The 22500-nt window shown below is 49.7% G+C and overlaps 1 protein-coding gene across 1 annotated transcript in view; it reads right to left on the minus strand.

Annotated features, from left to right (window-relative positions):
• znf407 (zinc finger protein 407) overlaps nt 1–22500 on the minus strand; it is a 121359-nt gene that overhangs the window by 25675 nt on the left and 73184 nt on the right. Inside the window, exons 6-8 of the mRNA XM_056602016.1 lie at nt 10882–11048; nt 5227–5310; nt 3953–4073 (exon numbers count right to left, since the gene is read on the minus strand). Coding sequence (XP_056457991.1) covers nt 3953–4073; nt 5227–5310; nt 10882–11048 — 372 coding nt within the window. The remainder of the gene's footprint in view (nt 1–3952; nt 4074–5226; nt 5311–10881; nt 11049–22500) is intronic.

Raw genomic sequence — 22500 nt, forward strand, 5'->3', positions numbered from 1 at the left:
GGTAATGAAGTAATTGTCATATTAAAACAACACACCGTGCGTTTAGGAGTGAGCAGGTGTCACAGTCGGTGAGGGCCCCACGCCCGGCGCCCCTTCCTCTCGCCGCACGTCGATTAATTAGTCCTGCGCTGTTTAAACTTCCTCTCTCCCCCCCCCCCCCCCCCCCGCCATCCAGCCCGCGCCACGGGAATCGGGGCCACTGCGGCGCTGACGTGTGCCTGAGACGGCGCTCCCTCAGTCTCCTGCCTCTGTTACATCCCTCTCCCCCCCCCCCCCCCCCCCCCCCACCCCTCGCTCCCTCTTTCGCTCTCTCTCTCGCATCTTCTGACGAGCGTATGGTAATGGCAGAGGTGTAATTGAGAAGCGCTTCGTTAGAATAGAATTTAAGTATGTGTGTGTGTGTGTGTATTTTTGTGTTTTGTGTGTTAAGATGGGGGGGGGGGGGGGGGGGGGAGAGGGGAGGGCGTCGCGATAACTGCTGGAAGAAGGAGGCCCAGTCATCATCATTAACGTCTCGACTCTCTTTCGGTTTCTTTCAGTGTTTTTGTGCCTCGTTCCCGCTTTCCCGACCTTCCGCCTCAAAGTCGCCCGGCCTTCCTGACACCGACGTTATTCACCGGAAAGGTACGAATAAAGCGAGCGGTCCGGAACTGAAAGCGCTCCGTCTCAGGAAGAGAAAGACTGAACTGGGGGGGGGGGGGGGGAAGGCGTTCAGGTAAATAAATAACAGACCTCGGTGGACAGAGACGTGGGCAGAGTCATCCGCTAGGCATCAATTAGAGCCCGTCTTTCGCCATCTCCCTGCTACTAATGAGTGCCTTTTTCTTCAAATGCCAAAAGGGAAATTGTCGCTTTTGAAGCCGCGAGGTTTGGCATGCATAAACGGGGAGAGGCGAGTCGGAGAAAAGGATATGCGCTTAATTGAAATACCTCTGGACTGCGAGGGAGTCATGTCATCCGGAGAGGTTTTTTCCCGCTCTTCGCAGACATCACTGCTGCCTTCGTCTCGTGTATCTGTCTACGCATGTGGGGGCCTTTCGATCCGTCAGAGGCAGTTTCAGGAGGCCCACATGGGAGCCGTGTTGATTGAGATAACTTAAGTGGCTTATCGCCAGGCCTAATTGATCCGAGATGATCCCTTCCACGGGACTCAATTGACACTGCAAATACCACCGCAAACCGTAGCGGTAAACAGAAACGCTATGCTGGACGGCTTCCACTTCACACAGGGCCCCGATGTCCTCCTCTCTATTATAATGATGATAACAATGAGGATTATAATGTTGTCGCGTGAGGCTTGGCCAAGACTCAACACAAATGGAGTCATATCTCAGTTAGAATACCTGGGATTCGGAGGGAGTTGAGATACTTCATCAGAGTGTTAAAGACTAAATGAACCCCTTGGAAATTCATGGAATCTAACAAACAAAGCGTTTTATCTAGAGCAGAGGTCACCAACACGGTGCCCGCGGGCACCAGGGCGCCCGCAAGGACCACATGAGGCGCCCGCAGGCCTGTTCTGAAAATAGCACAACTCATTCTTGAACAACTCTTTCCCACCTTTTTTAAGTCATTGTTGATAATTATTGTGAGAAATCATTAACATGATCAGTGCCTTCACATAGATGAGTGTCATTAATCAATATTAACAATATATAACTAAAGGCAAACTGAGCAAATTTGGTATTTCCGAAGAGTGTATCAAACTGGGTGCCCTTCGTATGACTCAGTACCCATGAAGTAGCTCTCAGGTTCAAAAAGGTTGGTGACCCCTGATCTAGAGAGTTCTAGGAAGGAGAGGGAGGATTTTTTCGTTCGGCACGGCCCCGGGCCAGTTTTCTTTTTAAGCTTTTTTTAAAGCTTGAGCATTGTGAAACGCACAACAAACCGTGGAGTTATATTACTATTATGTTATAAGCGTCCAAGAATGTAAAGCCTCCTTCGACGAGGCCGTCAACATTAACTGGGCGAACTCCCACAAATCTGCACCTACACTATGGTTTGAGAGTACCCCCTCTGTAGCTACGTCATGAAGAAACGCAGCAGAACATTCATAAACTGGGTTGGGGTGAGAGGCAAAAAACATAGGGTTTTACGCCAGTTTTTCTTCTGCATTATGCTATTATTTCATAATAGTGACATAATAAGACATCGATATAATTAACACTAAAATAACACGATTTTGGGCAGGGCAATAGTTCACAAGATGTAAGTCAATGAGAAGAGTCTTAGTCAACCAGGCGTTAAATACTCGGATGGTTTCAGGTAAACATTAAAGCAGTGCCTTGGCAAAATTATATTAAAACCTACATGGCTGGAACGTGTATGTATGTTATTTTGAAACAACGGACAGAGAAAGTGGCGAGACTAGATCATGGTCACGGACAGACAACTTCCCACGCCACACCCCATCCCACTCTCTTCAACCCCTCCAGCTCCTCCCATGCCTACCCAAGCTCCTCCCCCTCCTACCACAGGTCCTCCCATGCCTACCACAGGTCCTCCCATGCCTACCATAGCCCCTCCCACTCCCACATCATGACCCCTCCCCCTGTCCTCCAAGCATCAATGGTCTCTGGCAACCCACAAAATGTTTATTAGCCTTCTACTTTGCCCTTTGATTTGTCACGGCCCAGAGCAATCATATCCGTGATGAGCTACAGGTCCAATAGGTTCGTTTGGGGGGCGGTCCCTAACCTGGCTGAATCTTTGAGGTCATTCAGCCAAATTAAATACATACAGAGAGAAAGCTCCCGTACCAAACTTTTCCGTATAATCATCCCACGATGAGTCACTAACACGTAGGAGAAGGACTTTAACTTCTTTTAAGTATTGCCCCAAAGCACGCCGTCCAGCCACATCATTAGAAGCCAGGTGATATCATCTTTTCATAATCACAAAATAATGGCCCTGATCGCAATAATTATCACCTCTTCAGCACGGCGGGGTTTTATATATATTTATACATATTATAAGTTACGACACCCTCCAAAAATAAAATATCATAAAAGAGGACAAATGAAATGAGTCGTGTTATGGTGGCCCGTGAGGCACAAGGAGCAGGTGCGCGGCACTCTGAAATGACTTTGCAGGAGAGATGGAGAGAGCAGAAAAAAAGGAAAGGATAAAGGAAAGGAAGGGAGAGTACATCTAAAACCAATGATGGGTTTTAGATCATTCCCTTTCACACTCTGCTGTCGTAACCCCAGGAAGAACGGGAGGATGAGGAGCAGAATGACAGACAGAGGGAGAGAGGGCGAGAGAGCTACAGGGAGAGCGGGAGAGGGAGATATAGATGGAGACGGCAAATGGAGAGATGGAGATGTGCAACACCGGCCAAAACTTTTTCAATTTCACCGACAATTTCCTGTGTAATTACTGATGTGGTATGATGGTGTTTTAATGACAGGGACCTGCCAGTGACAGTGATGCTGTTATGTGTGCGTGTGTGTGTGTGTGTGTGTGTCTGCACATGTGTGTATGTACGTGGAAGGGTCTGGCTAGGCCTGTTGATGATAGCAGAGTGATGAGACGAAGCCACGCAGTGGAGATTAGACCTGTCCACCCACTCCCCCTCCAACACACACACACACACACACACACACGCACACACACAGACTCAGACACACTCAAACGCACACAACCCCACACACACACACAGGGGTGTACACACACATACACACAGGGATGCACACGCACACACACACATACACATACACACACACCCCTAGCCCCTTAGCATCCCCCGCCAAATCACATGACACATTCACACACCCACACACACACACACACACACACACACACACACACACACACACACACACTACACTCACACCCCCACCCGGTCCTCCCCATCAGCCGATGCCATCAGCTCTCTGATCACGGGCTTCCATCAGGGAGCACCATCAGCTCCTCCATGCGTGGGACCGGGGGCGTTCAATGAGGCGTTTACCTGTACTCGCACCAGGGACAGCGGTACGGCTTCTCCCCCGTGTGCACGCGCTTGTGCCGGGACAGGTGGGACTGAGTGGTGGAGGCGAAGTTGCAGAGGTGACATTTGAACGGCCGCTCCCCTGGTAGGAAAAACAGATAAAAGGCGGGATAGGAGACGGATATATTGGTCAATGAGCTGGGGTGTTTTTCGTGCGTGTGTGTATGTGTCCCTTCGACATCTGGTTACAATACTAACAGCAGAAGCGCACTCCGGTGCACATCTGTCGATAACATTTAGGGAAGGAAGGTCGCAGGGCAGATTGATCCACACGCGGCGCTATTCACATCGACACGTGTCAGCACGGAGGAGGCCGGGACGGTCGAGGTAGACACATCCATGCCGTGATTCTAGTTAACCCTGAACAAATCTCTGCAGCTTGGTCACCCCGCAGGAGCACGATTAAACGCAAAGGTTGTATTCCGTCCATGTCCGCCCTGCCGTGAAACACAAATCAGACTTGTGGCCACGGCATTTCAGGGGCAGAACTTAAAGGTTTGGACAACAGAAATCTGTCATTTACGATTATTATCGATTATTAAGGTGTGCATTAGACAAATTATGTTGCACAAAATCCATTGCAATTTTGTGTAATTTCAGACTATCAATTTCCTTCTATTCCTTCAAGGCAAATTAATTATGTGAACACTGAAGTGGGCAAACCAGGTCAGTCACAGTCACACAGTAATGATGCCATTTCAGACTTTGATTCAGTAAGAACAGGGATTCAGACCACATCCCTCCAAATCCTTTCCTTTCTTTTAAACAGATTTCACGAGCTGACTTTGAGATGGATATTAATACAATTAACATACATTTTCCTGACAAGATAATCTGTTGATTCATAGTGGATACACCCCTCTGCGATACGTTATTGTAATTTTACGGTTTTAGTCGTCCATCACTTTAATTTCCACTAGCTACAACACGACATGGTGGCGATAAGTGACATGACTGACATTCTCAGGCTCAGTCATCCATGCTGGCATGCGTGCACACCAGTGACAACGTGTCTGCGTACGGGTGGGGGGCGTCTACCCAGCATACGCGTGTTTCATAGGTGATAGTGAAGGAGCCCGTGAAGTCTGTTTGAAATAAAATACTAAATGTGGGGATATCATGACATGTCAATCTGCATGGAAAGCGACAGAGGTTTGTGCATGCCCCGGGAACAGACTTCCACGTGGATGGAATACAAATTGTCTTCTTGCCTTCTTGACACGTCTTTGACTCACCTGTGTGCTGCCGTCTGTGTTTGGTGAGGGCGTGTCTGGTTCCCCCCGCAAAGCCGCACAGGTCACAAAGGTAGGACTTCTCACCTGGAAGGCGATGGGGGGGGGGGATTGGTGCAAAAAAGGTGCTCAGATCAGTTGGAGAATGGCATATGCAGAAGTGGATCGACACTTCAGATTTGGTCTAAGAAAGATGGACATTTTTTTGCGTGAAGGGTGGGAGAGGGCGAGAGAGCGAGAGAGCGAGAGAGCGAGAGAGCGAGAGAGCGAGAGAGCGAGTATAGAATAAGAACATTAAAGTGCGGGATGAGAAAGAGGGACAGAGATGAAGAAGGAAAAACCAAAAGACAGATGGGATAAATGTGAAAGAAATGAATGGGGGAGAAAGAAAGAGAGAGAGAGGGGGGGGGAGTGAGTGAAAGAGAAATAGAAGGAGAGTGAGAGAGATGGAGGGAGAGAGGGATTGAGGGAGGGAGAGAGGGGAGCCGAGCGACAGGGCTAGTTGGTTAACAGATGAGAGCAGCAGAAGTCACAGATCACTAGTGTACACCCGTCTGAGCTCTCACCGCTAACTAATTCCCCTGATCAGATGGATGCGTGTAAATATGTCAAATGGGGACGGGAAATTGCCAGTGTGGTTTATTGACTGTGATAAAATCTGAAAAGCACCGCTGAACATAATTACATACTTGTCAGAGCCATAAAAATTAGCTTTATTATCAATGGGATGGTTTTGTACAACTTCATTTGGGGGCGATGCCTTCCAGATGGGGCCGCATGAAGAGCTGCAGTGGTGCTCTTACACCCCCCCTGCTATTCTTTTCATATACCCTTCTCTCATTCTCTCCCTCCCTCCCTCCCTCCCTCTCTCCTCTCTCTCCGTCCATCTCTGCCACTCTCTCTCTTTCCTCCACATCTGGCTCCATAATTCACATTATGATTCTCTCTCTATCTCTCTCTCTCTCGCTCTCTCTATTTTTCTCTCCCTCTCTTTTCTCTCTCTCTAGCTCTCTCTCTCTCGCCCTCTCTTATGGCTCTCACTCTTGTCATGCATAGGAATAGACATACTCTTGTGTATTGAGACTAGCGTGCATGGGCATCTGTGAGCATTCCACATGGTCGTACACACCGTCACCCTCACAGACACACACACACACACACACACACACACACACACACACACACACACACACACACACACACACACACACACACACACACACACACACACACACACACACACACACACACACACACACACACACACACACACACAGGGACCCGAATGCATGCACGCGCATGGGGGACACCGAAGTAACCGTTACTTAGCTATTCGTGTAAAGCAGAATTTTGTACTCCAGCTCTCACTACACATTGATAATACATTTGGTTGACATCCCACAGCTGGGCACGGCTACTGCCTGAGCCTTTTTTGCCTATTTTTTATTTGGCAGCGATAACAGCTTTCCCTGAGTCCACTGAGACAAAGCAGTATGAAGTTTCCTCTATTAAGGGCGTTTAGAGCCACTCAACTGTGAGAGGGCTTTTAATGGCGTGCCACTTAGCAGAGGGAGAAAATACAAAATAAAAGTTGCGTTTGTTCGCAAAACTAGAACGTGTTTGCCACTCGCAGGTCCTGAATCCCGGTCCCCAGAATAAAATAAATAAACGCATCAAAATAGCGGAACACACATACGTTTATAACACACACACACAGACACAAATACACACATCCCAGTTTCACCCCCATTAAAGCATCAACCGGCAGGACTTACTAAGGTCTCATGGCCATAATAGTCCACCGCAAACCACTCCTCACACCACCCCCCCTGCCCCCATCCTAACACACACACACACACACACACACACTCTCCCGATGCCTCTCCATCTCTCATTACACCCCACACTACAAGACCCAACCGCAGGGAAGAAGAAAAAATCCATAGCCATCGATCCCTGGGCCCGGTCGCGGTCCCCACAATTATTCTTGAGGAGGAAACGCTGGCGATAAATTACACGTGTGCTTTTCATCTGCTCGCTGGATGGTGGTGAGCCCCTCTGAGAAGGAGGTAGAGGAGGAGGAGGAGGAGGAGGTGGGGGGGTTGAGGATGGGGTAGGGGGATGTGTGTGTGGGGAGGGAGGGGGAGATGAAGGGGGAGAGGGGAGGTGACGTGCTGCTGTCAGCGCCAGAAGCTCTAGCAACCTAAAGAGGCCCCAGACCCTGTCAAATGCTGTTGTGTACAAACACACACACACACACACACACACACACACACACACACACACACACACACACACACACACACACACACACACACACACACACACACACACACACACACACACACTCTCTCTCTCGCTCTCTCTTCAACAGGGGAACGCAGGGAAACCACTCACATTCAAAAATAAACACAGGTCAGGCAGACTAGCACCTTTTACACACACAGGAAAACACACAAGCGCACACACAGGCAAACACTCAAGCCACAAACACACATACAAACCCACAACACAGTACCGGCTACGTTTTTTTTTTTTTTTAAATGTACTTATATTTAAAAATGACTTATTTAGTTACTAATGTGGCGACACTTAAAACCCTTCAACTTTGGGTAATTTTCATTTTGGCTCAGCGCTTCTTTTGTTCCAGCGATGGGCCTCCTCCCCCAACTGCAATGAAATATGCCTTATTGCAAGACAATAAAAGAACTTTGAAGTCAAAATATACAACCTCTCTTTGCATGTGTGCGCGCATGTGTGTGTGTGTGTGTGTGTGTGTGTGCACGTGTCTGTGTGTCTATATCTGTGTTTTAAATAACCCCGAAGGAGTCTGCATGCAGCTATAATTGCCTCCCTCATTAGTTATGTTTTAGCAGGAGCGGATGGGAGGGCAATTAATTTTACCGCTTAATTTTTTGACACGGAATCCGCCGCTGTATTGATGTGCTCGCCATTTTGGGCCTCATTTTTCAGGGAAATTAATTGACAAAGTGCGAAGATTTATCAGCATATCGCCAGATTAAGCGACAAACTGAAGCAATGAGGAAATCAATTGTGGCCCTGTCGCTTGGGCCCCCTTACCCACCCCCCTCCTCCCGCCTCCCTCCAAACAGGCTGAAACACAAACACACACACTCACATGCGTGTGTGTGCGTGTGTGTGTGTGTGTGTGTGCGTGTGTGCGCTCGGTAGCCTGGGAAAAGCTGGGCGGGTCGGACGCCTAGCACTTATTTATTTATTTGAGTCACCTCATTCATCAGCTGTTACAAATGACCACGCTCCCCCCGTCCCCCCCACCGCTCCCCTTACCCCTTCCCCCAGACACACACACATCGCTACATTGTGCCTCCTTCGAGTCCCGAGACAAGACTGGTATTTGTGTGCGCAGCGTGATTAGCATAAAAAACACACAAATCAGGAAGGAACAATGAATCTGGTGAAGGGGCGTAAAATGGGACACATGTAGGTATAAACGCAGGAGGAAGGAGAGCAGATGAGATTGGGGGGGTTGGGTCGACCGACAATGAGGGAGAGGAGAGACTGCCCCGCCGCATGGGTATTGGCATTGTGATGCGATGCAAGGGACAGGCATGAGGGGACTTTTACACGGACCAAAAGGACGTGGGGTCCCAGGACGTAGAGAGGCACACACACATGCACGCACACGCCCTGATGCACACGCACACGCACACGAATCAGCATTCTCCTGCCGTTAAGACGATCGGTGTTCGTTAAAGGTGGACTCCACTATACAACCCCCTCTTATTAATCATACAAAGGCCACGCAAGCCACACACACTCACATACACACACACACACATACACACGTGCACACCCATGCACAAACGTACACGCCCACACATCAATCTATTACTCACTGACCTGCCGAGGGGACAAATTAGTCCTCAACATTGACTTTCACGCTGGTTTTTTATTAGTATTGCCGCTCACGCACGTAAAGCAGCCCCCGTCTCATGGTTCTAGACGGGCCTGTAGAGGCGTGAGCAGGCAGCAGGGGGCTGACCGTCTCCGCCGGAAAGCGTCGGAGCATCCAGAACCACCGGCCTGTCACAGCGGACAGAGATGCATTTGTGCGTTTATGTTTTCTGGCCGTCGATAATCCGAGTCTATTGCTGGTGCTGCTTCTACCCCTTGTCTTTCTTCATCTTTTGATCCATCTCCTGCTTGTCAGCTTTCCTCTTATATCCGCTCTATTCCTAACTCTCCCTCCATCACTCACCCCTCTCCCTCTCTCCCTCTCTGCCTACACCTCAATCTCTGCCGTCATCCTGTCTGCATTTGTCTCCAACCGACGCACCCACGCTGGCATGCATGCATACACACACACACACACACAGACACACACGCACACGTACACACGTATACAATGACGCCCCCTCCCCCCTCCTCTCCATGCATCTCTCTGGGTGACAGGTATGTGATGGGAGTCATACGGGCCTACTGATGGCGTTGGAGGAGGAGAGGGGGAGGATGGGAAGGGAGGGTGGGGGAGGTGTGGGAGGTGGGGGACGGGGGGGGGGGGGGGCAGCGGGATGGAAAACAAATGAAAATAAGAACGTCTAATTATGTTGGAGGACGCCTTGACACTACATCACTGTTCAAACACATTGAAAATGATATCCAGCATGTCTGAGGGACGTCGGAAACACATACACACACACAAACACACACCTATGTGCGCACGCAAACAAACACATAAACACACACACGCACACACACACGCACACACACACACACACACACACACACACACCGAGGCCATGACGGATGGAAGTCTCTCCAGCAGCTATTCAGTCAGCCTGTCAGGACCGCAGGCTGCCGACAATGCTGCTGCTGTCGTTGGCTTAGAGGGGCATCGGGGAGAGGGAGGAGGGGTGCTGGTGGTGGTGGTGCTGGTGGTGGGGGTGATAGCGTGGGTGGCACTGGGGGTGGTGGAGGGTTTGGAGGTGGTAGTGGTGGTGTTTTGGTGTTGGTGATGATGGCGGTGGTGGTTCTGGGGGTGGTGGAGGGTTTGGAGGTGGTAGTGGTGGTGATTAAGGTGGTGGTGGTGGTTCTGGGGGTGGTGGAGGGTTTGGAGGTGGTAGTGGTGGTGATTAAGGTGGTGGTGGTGGTTCTGGGGGTGGTGGAGGGTTTGGAGGTGGTAGTGCTGGTAGGGATTGCCCTGATGCTACAGAGACCTGGGGTGCAGTGGGAGTCCTTAACCTTTCCCTCCCCAGCCGGCCTCAGCAATAGCCTGAGCCATTTTGTCGTGGAGAATTCCCTTCTTAATGTCCTACTAAAAACTCAAAAGTGATCAATAATAAAATAAATAATCCCCACATTTTTTTTTTACCTGAAACATCTTATACTACTATCCACAACAAATGGCAATAATTGTATCCCCTTAAAATAAACGCTTTGGATTAGGGCGAAACCACCAGATGCCAAATAAACTATTCAAACGGGTTTCAGGCTTGGGTTTAACCACCAGGAACCTGAAGGGTGTGTGTGTGTGTGTGTGTGTGTGTGTGTGTGTGTGTGTGTGTGTGTGTGTGTGTGTGTGTGTGTGTGTGTGTGTGTGTGTGTGTGTGTGTGTGTGTGTGTGTGTGTGTGTGTGTGTGTGTGTGTGTGTGTAGACCCCGGGGTCCCCGGTCTCACCGGTGTGCGTCCTGTAGTGGTCCCTCATGGCCGACAGGGACAGGAAGGCGTAGTGGCAGGAAGGCCAGGCGCACTTGAAGGGCTTTTCCCCAGTGTGGAGCTTCATGTGGTTGTTCAGCGCCCACTTCTCTGCGAAGGAGCGCTCGCACAGGCCACACTCAAACTTCCTGTGAGGGTAGGGGTAGGGGGGGAGGGAGAGGGAGAGGGACAGGGAGAGGGAGAGGGAGAGAGAGAGAGAGAGAGAGAGAGAGAGAGAGAGAGAGAGAGAGAGAGAGAGAGAGAGAGAGAGGGGGAGAGAGAGAGAGAGAGAAAAAGAGAGTGAGAAACAAAGAGTTATTTAACAGTCCCACAGCAAAAAAAATCTAAAAGCTATAAAATCTAAGTACAGACAGGACTGTGAAAGATGGTGGACACACACACACACACACACACACACACACACACACACACACACACACACACACACACACACACACACACACACACACACACACACACACACACACACACACACACACACACACACACGTGCCGCTAACGGCGAGGCTTACGCTGGTTGAGGGTGGTGTAAAAAGGGGGTTTGTGGGTGTAGCGGCTGTGGTGGGGTTTCGGGGGGAGGCTTGTCATGTCTGTATAAGCAGTCATTGATTTTAGTGTCGGGCCTGAAGGAGAGGAGAAGGCGGGGCCACCCTCTCCATTTATGCTACGCTTTGCGTCCGGGGTCCCCAGAAGACCGGAGAAATTCTGTTACGGTTCACACCCACACACACACACGCACACACACACACACAATTAAGCATCGAAAGGGCTGTTGGGCGGGGGCGGGTAAGGAGTTCACCTGTTCAGGGGTCCCTGACCACTTATTCAAGGATAAATGAACAGCCAAAAACACTTTAACCCCCCCCCCCCCCCCTGCAACACCACCACCCTCTCAGACCACCCTCACCACCCACCCGGACCCCCAACCCCACCGCTTTACATATTGCCTCCACCACGTCTCACAACCCCACGGCTTTTTCTGCGGACCTCGCTCTATCGCTCTTTGACTGTACTAGAACAAATACAAATACTAAGTATGACTAAACAAGGAAATTAATAAATAAAGGAAGAGATCACTCTTGTGATGGTGCTTGTCCAGGTGGCGCTGAAATGCTTAAATTCCAGATATTTATAGTGTTTCATGTGCGAGGGGACCCGACGGAACCAAATATCCATCCCGCTTCTCAGTTAGGGCTGTGTAACAGCATAACAAACAACGCTTAAGTCATAAAAAAAAGAAGAGAAAAAAACAAAAGAACGCCTGTGTTCAAATTAATCTTTACCCCCCCAACCCCCCCCCCCCCCCCTGCGTTCCCCCAGCACACATACGACCAGAATTTAGCCGCGGGAATGACTAATGCGCGAGTCATAAACAAATGAAGTCAGGTTGTGGCGCCGCATTCGTCTTGCTGCGGCAGCCTTGTTATTTTCGGGAGGCCGGTTGTCTTTAAGTCCTGATTGTGTCGCTTAATCCCCGTGGTATCGCTTTCACGGCGAGCGCGCACGACACTCACCTGAACAAATAATGACTGCGAGCGGCATGTAGCATGCGTCTGAATCAATAATTCAAGCTCATACATCTTCCTTACTGGGAAAAGGGGGCAAAGAGAAGGGGGGAGAGAGATGGGGGGAGGGGGTGGAGGTGGAGATGGGGGGGGGGGGGGGGGAGATAGAGAGGGGGAGTGATGGAGGGAAGAAGGAGAGATGAAATAGGGGAAAAGAGAGAAGAAGAGGAAGAGGTGGCGTCCACATCCATCCGTGTGATTCCATGGAGATGAATGTAGGCGCGGGCGTGTTTCAGGGGACATTTTAGGCTCGTTTACTGGACAGCACGGCCCCGGTTTAAAATGGCGCCTTTATCACCTTACTCTAATCACAAAAGAAATGAATGATATTGAATATCTCTCTAGCTCTCCGACTATCTACCTTGGATTATCTCCCTCTTTCGCCTTTACTATCCCCCTCTCCCTGACTATAGGTTTCGTCCCTCCCTGATTCTAGCTTTCGCTCATTCTCTTCCTCTGGAAATCTCCCATCTCTATCTCTCGCTGGGCTTCTTTAACTATCCCTTTGTCTCTCTCTCTCTCCTCCCCATCTGACTATTTGCTTCCATCTCCTAGCCGCTACTTGCGGAGACTTTATTTGGGCAACAGATATATACATACGTCTGTGGCGCGCGCTATTTATAGTGTGGCTCGTCGCCATGCCACCAGCAGAGAGGGGTAAACAAGATGAGTGTGGCGATGCTATCTTTTATTGTAAACATTATGCGCGACACTCACTGCTTTATGAGCTAAACAGCTCATTGTTTATCGCAGAAGTCGGGCGGGCGGACAGCTCTTGACGTGGGAGAGAGTGAACCGAGAGGGAGGGAGGGAGGGAGGGAGGGAGGGAGGGAGGGAGGGGAGAAACAGGGTGATAACGGAGAGAAGGGCAGGAGATGGAGGAGTGGGAACAGAGTTTTGGCTTGGGGTGGGGGGCGGCTGTGGGTGTGAGGTTGGCTGGTTGATTTTGTAAGCCTAAGTGGGAAGGTCCCCTCGCTGTCTGTTTTCCCACGGGATCAGACGCGAGAGCTTCGATCTTGTCAGAACCCCATCACTATCCACTCACCCCGGAACATGCACATGCATCGCGTCTCCGAACACGGCGGAACGGAGGGGCGGGACGAGGTGGGGAGAGAGGGAGGGGACGGAGGGAAGGGAAGGCAACGATGGAGTTGTTTCACGACTTCTTCGCGTCCAGGCTTGGTGCGAGAGATGTGGGAGGGGAGAGGTGCGGGGGGGGGGGGGGGGGGGAGAGAAAGAAGGAGAAACACTGAGAGATGAGGAGAGTGAGACGAGGCACAGGGAGGGACAAGCAGAGGAAGCACTACGAGGGAGGGGTGAGGTGAGAGAAAGGGGGGGGGGGGGGGGGAGATAAATAGCATGGCAGAAGAAAGGAGAAATCGGAAGAACAAATGGGAGATCTGAGGAAGGTCTGGTAATGTGCTTGATGTGGAACCCCCTGACGCGCGGAGGCCACTGCGGGGGCAACCAACACGAGCGTATCAAAACACGCTCCGCGTTCCCGCATCTCTCCCCCCTGTTTCTCGTCCTCCGTAACCTACCTCTTTTCCTTTCTTTCTATAGTTTCGTTCTATGGGAGGCATCGGCGTGAGTGATGTGCCTTGAATAGCCAGGTTTGCTGTGCACACCGAGAGCGTGCACGAGATATGTGCTCGGGCGGGGGGGGGGGGGGGTCGGGTTGGAAGCTAAACCAGCCTATTCACAGATCACAATCGCTACCATCCACCATGCGAAGTCCCACAATTCACTCCCGCGGTTACATAAATGTGTATGTATAGGCAGATAAGGGCTGTAAAGGCATCACAATCATCACCACTTTGCACCAGCGCCCCCTAGGTGGTCAAATGTGGCACTGTTCACAAAACTGTAAAAATCGGGGGGGGAACAATTATCACACCTTTATTTTTAGATGACAAAGAGGGGGTCGTCTTTTTGTTCATTTGGTGCAATTAGGGTGCAGGACCCTAGAATCTCAGTGACAAGGGCCGTCGACTCCCATTCCTTTGGATAAGTTAACCGGACGAGTGTTTTTTAAAGGCTCACTCAACAGTCAAAGGGTTTGTGGTTCGTGTCTGTGTTTGGCTGAGGCAGGGGGAAAACAACCTGTCGACTGGACTCACACTCCAGCACGAGGTTCACAGAGAGAAGAGGGGAGGTGGGAGAGAGAGATCGAATCGAGGGAGTGAGGGAGAGAGACAGAGATAGAGAGAGAGAGGGGAGAGAGGGAGAAAGAGAGGGAAAGAGAGAGAGAGAGAAAGAGAGAGCAAGCTCTTGCCTCAAGCCAAACTGACACAAACAGACAACTTCAAAGTGAAGTCTGTTGTTTATTTGGCGAGAGGCGGAGGGGAGGGGAGAGAAAAAAGACGAGGGAGAGAAAAAATGTATCTGATATGCAACTGTCAGGAGAGCATTTTCACATGCAAAATAGCGAGTGAGTGAGAGAGATTACCTAGAGGCGGAAACATGACAGCATTCACTAGGGTCAGAATGGATCATCCTCCTCAGTGCCTCCCCTGCTCTCTCTCTCTCTCTCTCTCTCTCTCTCTCTCCATCTGCCTCTCTGTCTTTATCCCTCTCTCTATCTTTCCCTCCATCTCCCCTTCCTCCCCTCATTCCCCTCTCTCTCTCGCCCCCTTCCTCCATCACTGCACTGCACTTCTGCACTTCCTCAGCCCGGCAGCTTAAATCCAGACTAAATTAGCCGAACAAGATTAAATGCTTTTGGCCTTGAGCTCTTCCACATATTGGTGGAAGACTGAGGGAGACCTAAATGGTGTCTGACTGGGTCGGAACCTATGGATGCATCGTGTATGTGTGGTTTTGTGGCGTTTATGCATTTGTGTGTGGGTGCGTGCGTGCGCGTGAGTGGGGATGGAGGATGGTCTTTCTGCTCTGGCAGTCAATTGTAACCCGATTAAACACAAGCGCCGTGTTGGTTTAAATTCAAGCCACACATAATAAAGATTAGATGCCGCGGAGACCCAAAGAGTCACCGCCGTATGTGCGTCTCTTGCTGCGCTCAAAGCGGGCCCGATGACAGGCCTGCTTCCCAGGCTATAGGCATCCAAAGCTGAAGGAAACGTCAGGAGTGGAGGGGGCGGGGGGGGCGCTGCAGACTGTAGTGAATGTCCTCAGTGGACAATTTAATCAGTTTGGCTGGATGGCTCCACACTACCTTCTAAATGAACAGAGCTCTGCTGCCGGTGTCCGTCGGCCCTGGCTAATGCTGGGCTGAGGCCCGCCACTGCTGTGTTTGAGTCAGTGGATGAGCGAGGCCAGAACAGAACGAGAAGGGGTCTCTCCGTTTTTTGGGGTTGTGATTAGTATGTTTGAGACACTAGCCGACCAACAACGAAAAAAAGTGAAGTGAGTAAAATAAAAATGCAGCACCATGCAGATGCCATATGTGCCCTGAAGAGAACTGTAAAGAGACCTCCACTGAGAGAGAGACAGAGAGTGATAGAGGAAGAGAGTAGGAGAGAGAGGAGAAAAGAGGAGTCCATTGCTGCATATGACTGCAATATAAACACTAGCAGCGAACAAAGATGTTGCCTCAGATTTATATTTACCTTCAATCCAGGGAGGAAGGTGGAGAGAGAGAGAGAGAGAGAGAGAGAGAGAGAGAGAGAGAGAGAGAGAGAGAGAGAGAGAGAGAGAGAGAGAGAGAGAGAGAGAGAGAGAGAGAGAGAGAGAGAGAGAGATAATGAAATAAATGATACAAGAAGAGGCCCCATCAGATAAGCCGCTGTTTATCCCGCTGTAGGCCAAATACAAATTGTCAATTTAATGAACACGGTGGACGTGATGAAAGCGCGGTGAAGGAGCCCTCCGCCCGACAAACAGTCGGGAAATGTTATCTTAATATTGTTCCGCCGTTATTCAGCCCATAACTTAGGGGGCTGCGGGGGAGGGGGACGGGGGCAGTATAGGGGAAGGGAGGCGGGGTAAGGAGGCTCTCTGTGGCCACAAAGGCCAGGTCCCCCCTGTGCAGGCCATGTTATTGCCTGCTTTTATTGTGCGCCATAGCTCACGAGGTCTAAACACACTTAAAAAATACACGTATAAACAAACACGCAGGTGCGCAAAAGAGTGCATGTGCACATGCACACACAGAGCCGAAAAGTGTGGATGGGAAGTTACCCCATGTAGGCGCGCCTGGGCTGGGCGCACACATACACACACACAAACACACATATATAAATATACACACACATGCACCAAATATTGTGCATGCAAAGCCACACATTTGAACACTTGCTCAAATTACCAGAGGAGAAAAAAAAATTCCAATAAAACAATGTAACTCAATGCTGTACAAGGGGCTTGGAATGAACTACGAATATGTGTGTGCGTGCGTGTGTGTGTGTGTGCGCATGTGTGTGTGTTTGCATGTCCATGCATGCTTGTGTGTGTTTGTGCAAGTGTGTGTTTGAGTGTGAGTGTGCATGTGAGTGAGTGTTGGATGCGATCCTTCCCGACTAATTTAGAGTCATAATGGATTTTATGAATTTCCCTCTATTCATCAGAACATTTTTTCACTCAAAAACTGCAAATCAAGAGAGTGATAAAAGCTGCCCCGGAAAAGTGTGAGGAGGGTGGGGTAGAGGGGTCTGATTTGTGTGTCATTGGCAGGTCAAACGCCCCCCACACCCACCCCCATACCCCACCCAGACACCCCTATTCCTCCTGACACACATACTACACCCAACCTCCCCCTTACCCCCTTCACCAGCTCTACTCCAGCTGTGATTACAGCCACCCAGATGCTTTGGAAACCCCTCCTCATTTCACCGCCACCCAAACACCAACCCACCCCTCCAGCCCCCCCTCCCCCCACTTTTTTTTCTTTCCTTTTCCCCCCCCCCCCCCACCCCATCCCTCGTCTCCAAAATCACCATCATGATCGGAAGTAGGCACCAAAAATTATCTATTATCTCCATATTTATATATTGCCGGCACTAAATTGAGCCAGGAAGAATTACTATCAATATGAATTTGGGCGACAATAACTCTCGGGGGCTTGGGCTCTGAGGACGGAGCGCTCTTTATCAGGCCTCTGATAGCCCTTAAATACAGCGTAAAGGAGCCGTATCGTCGCTTTTCTCCCTCTAATATCTGCTCGCATTAGCGCCTCGTAAATCAAATTACACCGGCGGAATTTCATTAGGTTCACCTGCCACTGCTGCCGTGCCGGGAAAATATTTATGTTGGACTTTTTTCTACTTCTTCTCGCCAGCGTGATCGTACGTCTTTGCGTTATGCGGGCAAAAAAATACAGACAGGGGAGTGAGTGGAAGAAGGTTAGGAGGAAGGGGAAAAGAAAGTGGGATGAAGCCAATTATCTTTTTTTTTGGAGTGCGTGACTAAAATCCGACGGCAACACTGGCCGCTGCTGAGGCGGGAGTTTGATCGCAGTTCGGGGGGGCCCGCCGGTCGCCTGAGAGTCTGGGTGGGAAGCGGGCCCCTCCTGCGGTCTGACGTCCAAAACCAGAGCCACCCTTCACAACCTGATCATCCTCTGTCTAACATAGAGCTCAGCATCCTCTTCCTCACCCCCAGGGGGCTTGAGGTGTGGCGCCGGACCAAGCAGCCAGGAACAAAAAAACTAACTAAAATATAAAAATATAAATACACAAATAAATAAAGTACGAATAAGTAACAATTCAAAATAAGATTTTTTGTTCGATAAAAACACTAAACAAACAACTCCATCCGATCTGGGCTGATAGTCAGTGTGTGTTGCACTGTCTAATTGCCTCAAAATAAACCTTTTCTATGCATTGTTGTCAGTTTCAAATGGTTTGTGCCGCAACCACCACTTAAACATCTCTGGCGGTTTTCTGGGTGGGGTGGGGGGTGGGTGCACCAGGGAGGACTGCGGGAGGAAGTGCGCTGGGAGTGCTTCCTGCGAATTGGATTCTGATTAGACACAGAGAGGTAGATATAAAGTGCATCGGTGACCACGTCATAATAAAAAAATAAAGATACAAATCGAAGCCGGAGTCTATACGTCAAAGGGCGGTGTGACTGTTAATCATTGGGCACCTCGTCTCTCCGTGTGCGTCCCCGTCTCATTACCACGGCCCACACCCGGCCGCTCCTATGTACTCTCCTGGCTCAATATCATTTTAGAATAATGAGCTTTGTTCCTTATCTAATTAACAGGGGCCTCGGTCCAACCCCCCCTTGCCGCCTAACCTAGCCCCCTGTATTTTCTGTAAATTAGGTAAGCAGGCTCATTGGTGTAGCCCACGGATGTTTAGCAAATTGGCTCGCTCGGCCAGCGCGCTACTGTAAGAATACTGAGCCCGGGCAGCGTCTTGTCTTGAGTCTCGCATAATAACCGTGCGATGTGGCTTCAGGCCTGTGTGTGTGTGTGTGTGTGTGTGTGTGTGTGTGTGTGTGTGTGTGTGTGTGTGTGTGTGTGTGTGTGTGTGTGTGTGTGTGTGTGTGTGTGTGTGTGTGTGTGTGTGTGTGTGTGTGTGTGTGTGTGTGTGTGTGTGTGTGTGTGCACATGCTCCACTGGGCAGAAGCAGAGACCTGGTCCAGCCTTTCTCTTATTACAGAAATTGTAATTCAATGATCACCTTAGATCAAACGCGTGCCATAAATCAGATAGGGCTGACAGAGGATGAAAAATGTTATTAATAATGTGAAACTTATTATACAGTCCCAAACGCTCCCTTGATAAATGACATTGTTTGGGCTTGACAATGATTGCATTTAAAATATTATTTCTGTTGTGCGCTTTTGTGTACGTGTCGCTCGCTTGTGTGTCCTGTGTGTGTGTGTGTGTGTGTGTGTGTGTGTGTGTGTGTGTGTGTGTGTGTGTGTGTGTGTGTGTGTGTGTGTGTGTGTGTGTGTGTGTGTGTGTGTGTGTGTGTGTGTGTGTGTGTGTGTGTGTGTGTGTGTGGAGGAGGGCAGAGAGACAGAGGTGGGGTTCCTTAGGTTCATAAAATATTCAAGAAGTTTCCCAAGCCCTCTCCGAGGGGATACAAACATGTGTGTGTATCTGTGTATGTGTGTGTGTGCATGAGTGTGTCTGTGCGAGTGTGTGTATAAGAGTGTGTGTGTGCGAGTGTATGTATATGTGTGCGTGCGTGTGCTTGTGCGTGTGCGTGTGTGCATCGCCACGCGTGCGGCCATAAAAATAAAACGTCTCTTGCCTCACCACAACACACACATCCCCCCACCTGCACCCACTTTCTCCTGCCCCCCCAACACACCCAAAAAAGGAGCCTTGCACATGTTAAAGTCACGAAGCTGCCTCACTTGCTCTGTTATTACCGCTGCTCATAGTCAAATAGCATCAAACATGAGTAACTGCAGAGACCCACCCCGCGCGGCCCGCTCGCTCAGGAGACGCTGTTCCATGCAAATCAAATCCATTTCAACCGGGGCTTTGCTTTTGTGTGTGTGTCTTAATGAGATAGAAGGGAGTTTATTATTCTTCATGACTAAATGTATTGAAGTAACCGTTAACATAAGTCTCCATGAAGGAGTCAAAAAGGCTACGCAGTACTCACGCACACACACTCGAACACACACGCACACACACACTCGAACACACACACACACACACACTCGAACACGAACACGAACACACACACACACACACGCACACGCACACGCACAAAGAACAAAAGGTAGAAGGGCTTGGGGAGAATACTGCGTCGGGGATAACGGTGACTTTTGTCTCGCTGTTGTTTCCCTCTCTCGTCCTCCGTTGTGATTTGGTATTCTTTATGACACGGTACAGCCCACCAGACCACAGACAGGGCAGCCCACCTGCATGGCTCCGGCGGGCCGCAGGTATGCCTGTTCATTAACGCGCTTCCCCGCTCCGCTCCGCAGCCACACCTGCAGCGCGCCGCACATAACGGACGGCCCGACGCGCACAAAAACACACTCACACACCGATTATGCTCCATCACCAGAGGAGCGCGGCTGGCTTATTTTCACAATACCTCAACACATACATTAAGGCAGACCATTAGTGTGTGAGTGTGAGTGTGTGTGTGTGTGTGTGTGTGTGTGTGTGTGTGTGTGTGTGTGTGTGTGTGTGTGTGTGTGTGTGTGTGTGTGTGTGTGTGTGTGTGTGTGTGTGTGTGTCTGCGTGTGTGTGTGAGACCTTAAGTCGCATAGCTAAGTGATAAAGAGGGCTACTCTTTGAATATGTTTGAGAACAAGCAGACCCACCAGACTTGATGGCTAAACGTTAAACCTGTTCGGATAATCTGACCCATGGATTTGTAAAAGCGTGAGAAAAAGTCAATGTAAACCTTTGACTTTCCATTCACACATTATAAAACTCCATAGGTGTAATGCATTATGTTCTGTTGTTATGGTTCTGTCCTTGTCATTGTATATTGTGCAGTTTATAGACATAAATACAAAAGGAGACCCCCGAAACAGACTATAATGCCATTAAGTGTGATAGAAGGTGTGTGTTGGCGGGGGGGAGTGGGGGGGCACCCAGACAATCACTGTACTGTGTTCAGCTTTTGTGTGTGTTTTTTTTACTCAAATATAAAAATATTTGTATTTGAGGTGGGGCGCCCGTAATTGATGACTGCAGCTGTGCTAATTAAAAACGGTTGAAGTTTCATTAATCTTGGTCCGGGTGTGCGAAGGGAGAGGGGGGGGGGGGGCTGCTTATGTGTTTGTTGAGGTGATCGTGTTGATGGTGGCCATGTTCGCACTGGTGAAAGTGTCTTGCACGCACAGGCACGCACACACACACACACTCACTCACACTCTCAAACACACACACACACACACACACACACACACACACACACACACACACACACACACACACACACACACACACACACACACACACACACACACACACACACACACACACACACACACACACACACACACACTCTCTCTCTCTCTCTCTTGCAATTGCACACAAACGTGCAAGGCCAAACCTCATCACCTGGGTTATTTGGGCAAGAAGGGACGTTGTGGAAGTTTATTAGCATGTTGAGGTTAATGTGAAACGACCATTAATAATCGTGACAAAGGCCAACACATAGAGCCCCTACCACATCCCCAGCCTACTAGTACCACAGGATTCCTGCAGCCCAACATGGGAACAATACACAACACCATCAGATCTGTTTACCAGCATGTCCTGGGTTGAGATGCTAATTGCTTTCCTGACAATGCTTTGTTACATCGCATGCAGACATACACACACGCACACGTATGCATACACATGCAAACCCACGTACACAGACAGACATTTTCATACAGCATTGGACAATAAATTAACCAAACTTATGCTACTTTGCTTACGTTTGCATAACAAAACTAAGTCCGCCAGTGAGGCGTGTAATGTCACCCACTTTGTTGAAGGACAGCGTAGGGTAAAGGGATTGTCACATTGTACGTGTAAAAACAAATGCAAAAACATGCAAATTGTTCAAATCAATTCTGTGACCACTTGATCAACAGAAAGCCTAAAACGATCAATGGATTGTTCCCATCAAGACACACTTCACAGTACTGAAGAACAGCAACAACTGCCCCGTCAAAAACTCTGCGCACAAAATAAATCTTCAAATCAGAGGAGCCACTCCACGGAAGATCGCGCACACAGGCCACGGGTTGATGAAGCCAGCATCACATTGTTACCGTGACTGCCATTGTCACGGCGACAGTTTTACTAAGTGGCACCTAGGAACGGCACAGATGGGTATCATCATCGCACCGTAATGGCTTCTACATGTTAATTCACAACTTTAACTCCTCCGCCACGACTCAGCCATGGAAATTATGGCGTGCCTGCATCTGTTGGAGGCGGTTTGTTGTAGGAAGGAGAGCGAGAGAGAGAGAGAGAGAGAGAGAGAGAGAGCGAGAGAGAGAGGGAGAGAGAGAGAGGGAGAGAGAGAGAGGGAGAGAGAGAGCGAAAGAGAGAGAGGGCGAGAGAGAGAGCGATAGAGCGAGAGAAATAGAGCGAGAGAGAGAGGGTAAAGGCAGTAGCATATGGCGCCACGCAGCC

This window comes from Gadus chalcogrammus, chromosome 11 (assembly GCF_026213295.1).
Source record: "Gadus chalcogrammus isolate NIFS_2021 chromosome 11, NIFS_Gcha_1.0, whole genome shotgun sequence".
NCBI classification, from domain to species: domain Eukaryota; kingdom Metazoa; phylum Chordata; class Actinopteri; order Gadiformes; family Gadidae; genus Gadus; species Gadus chalcogrammus.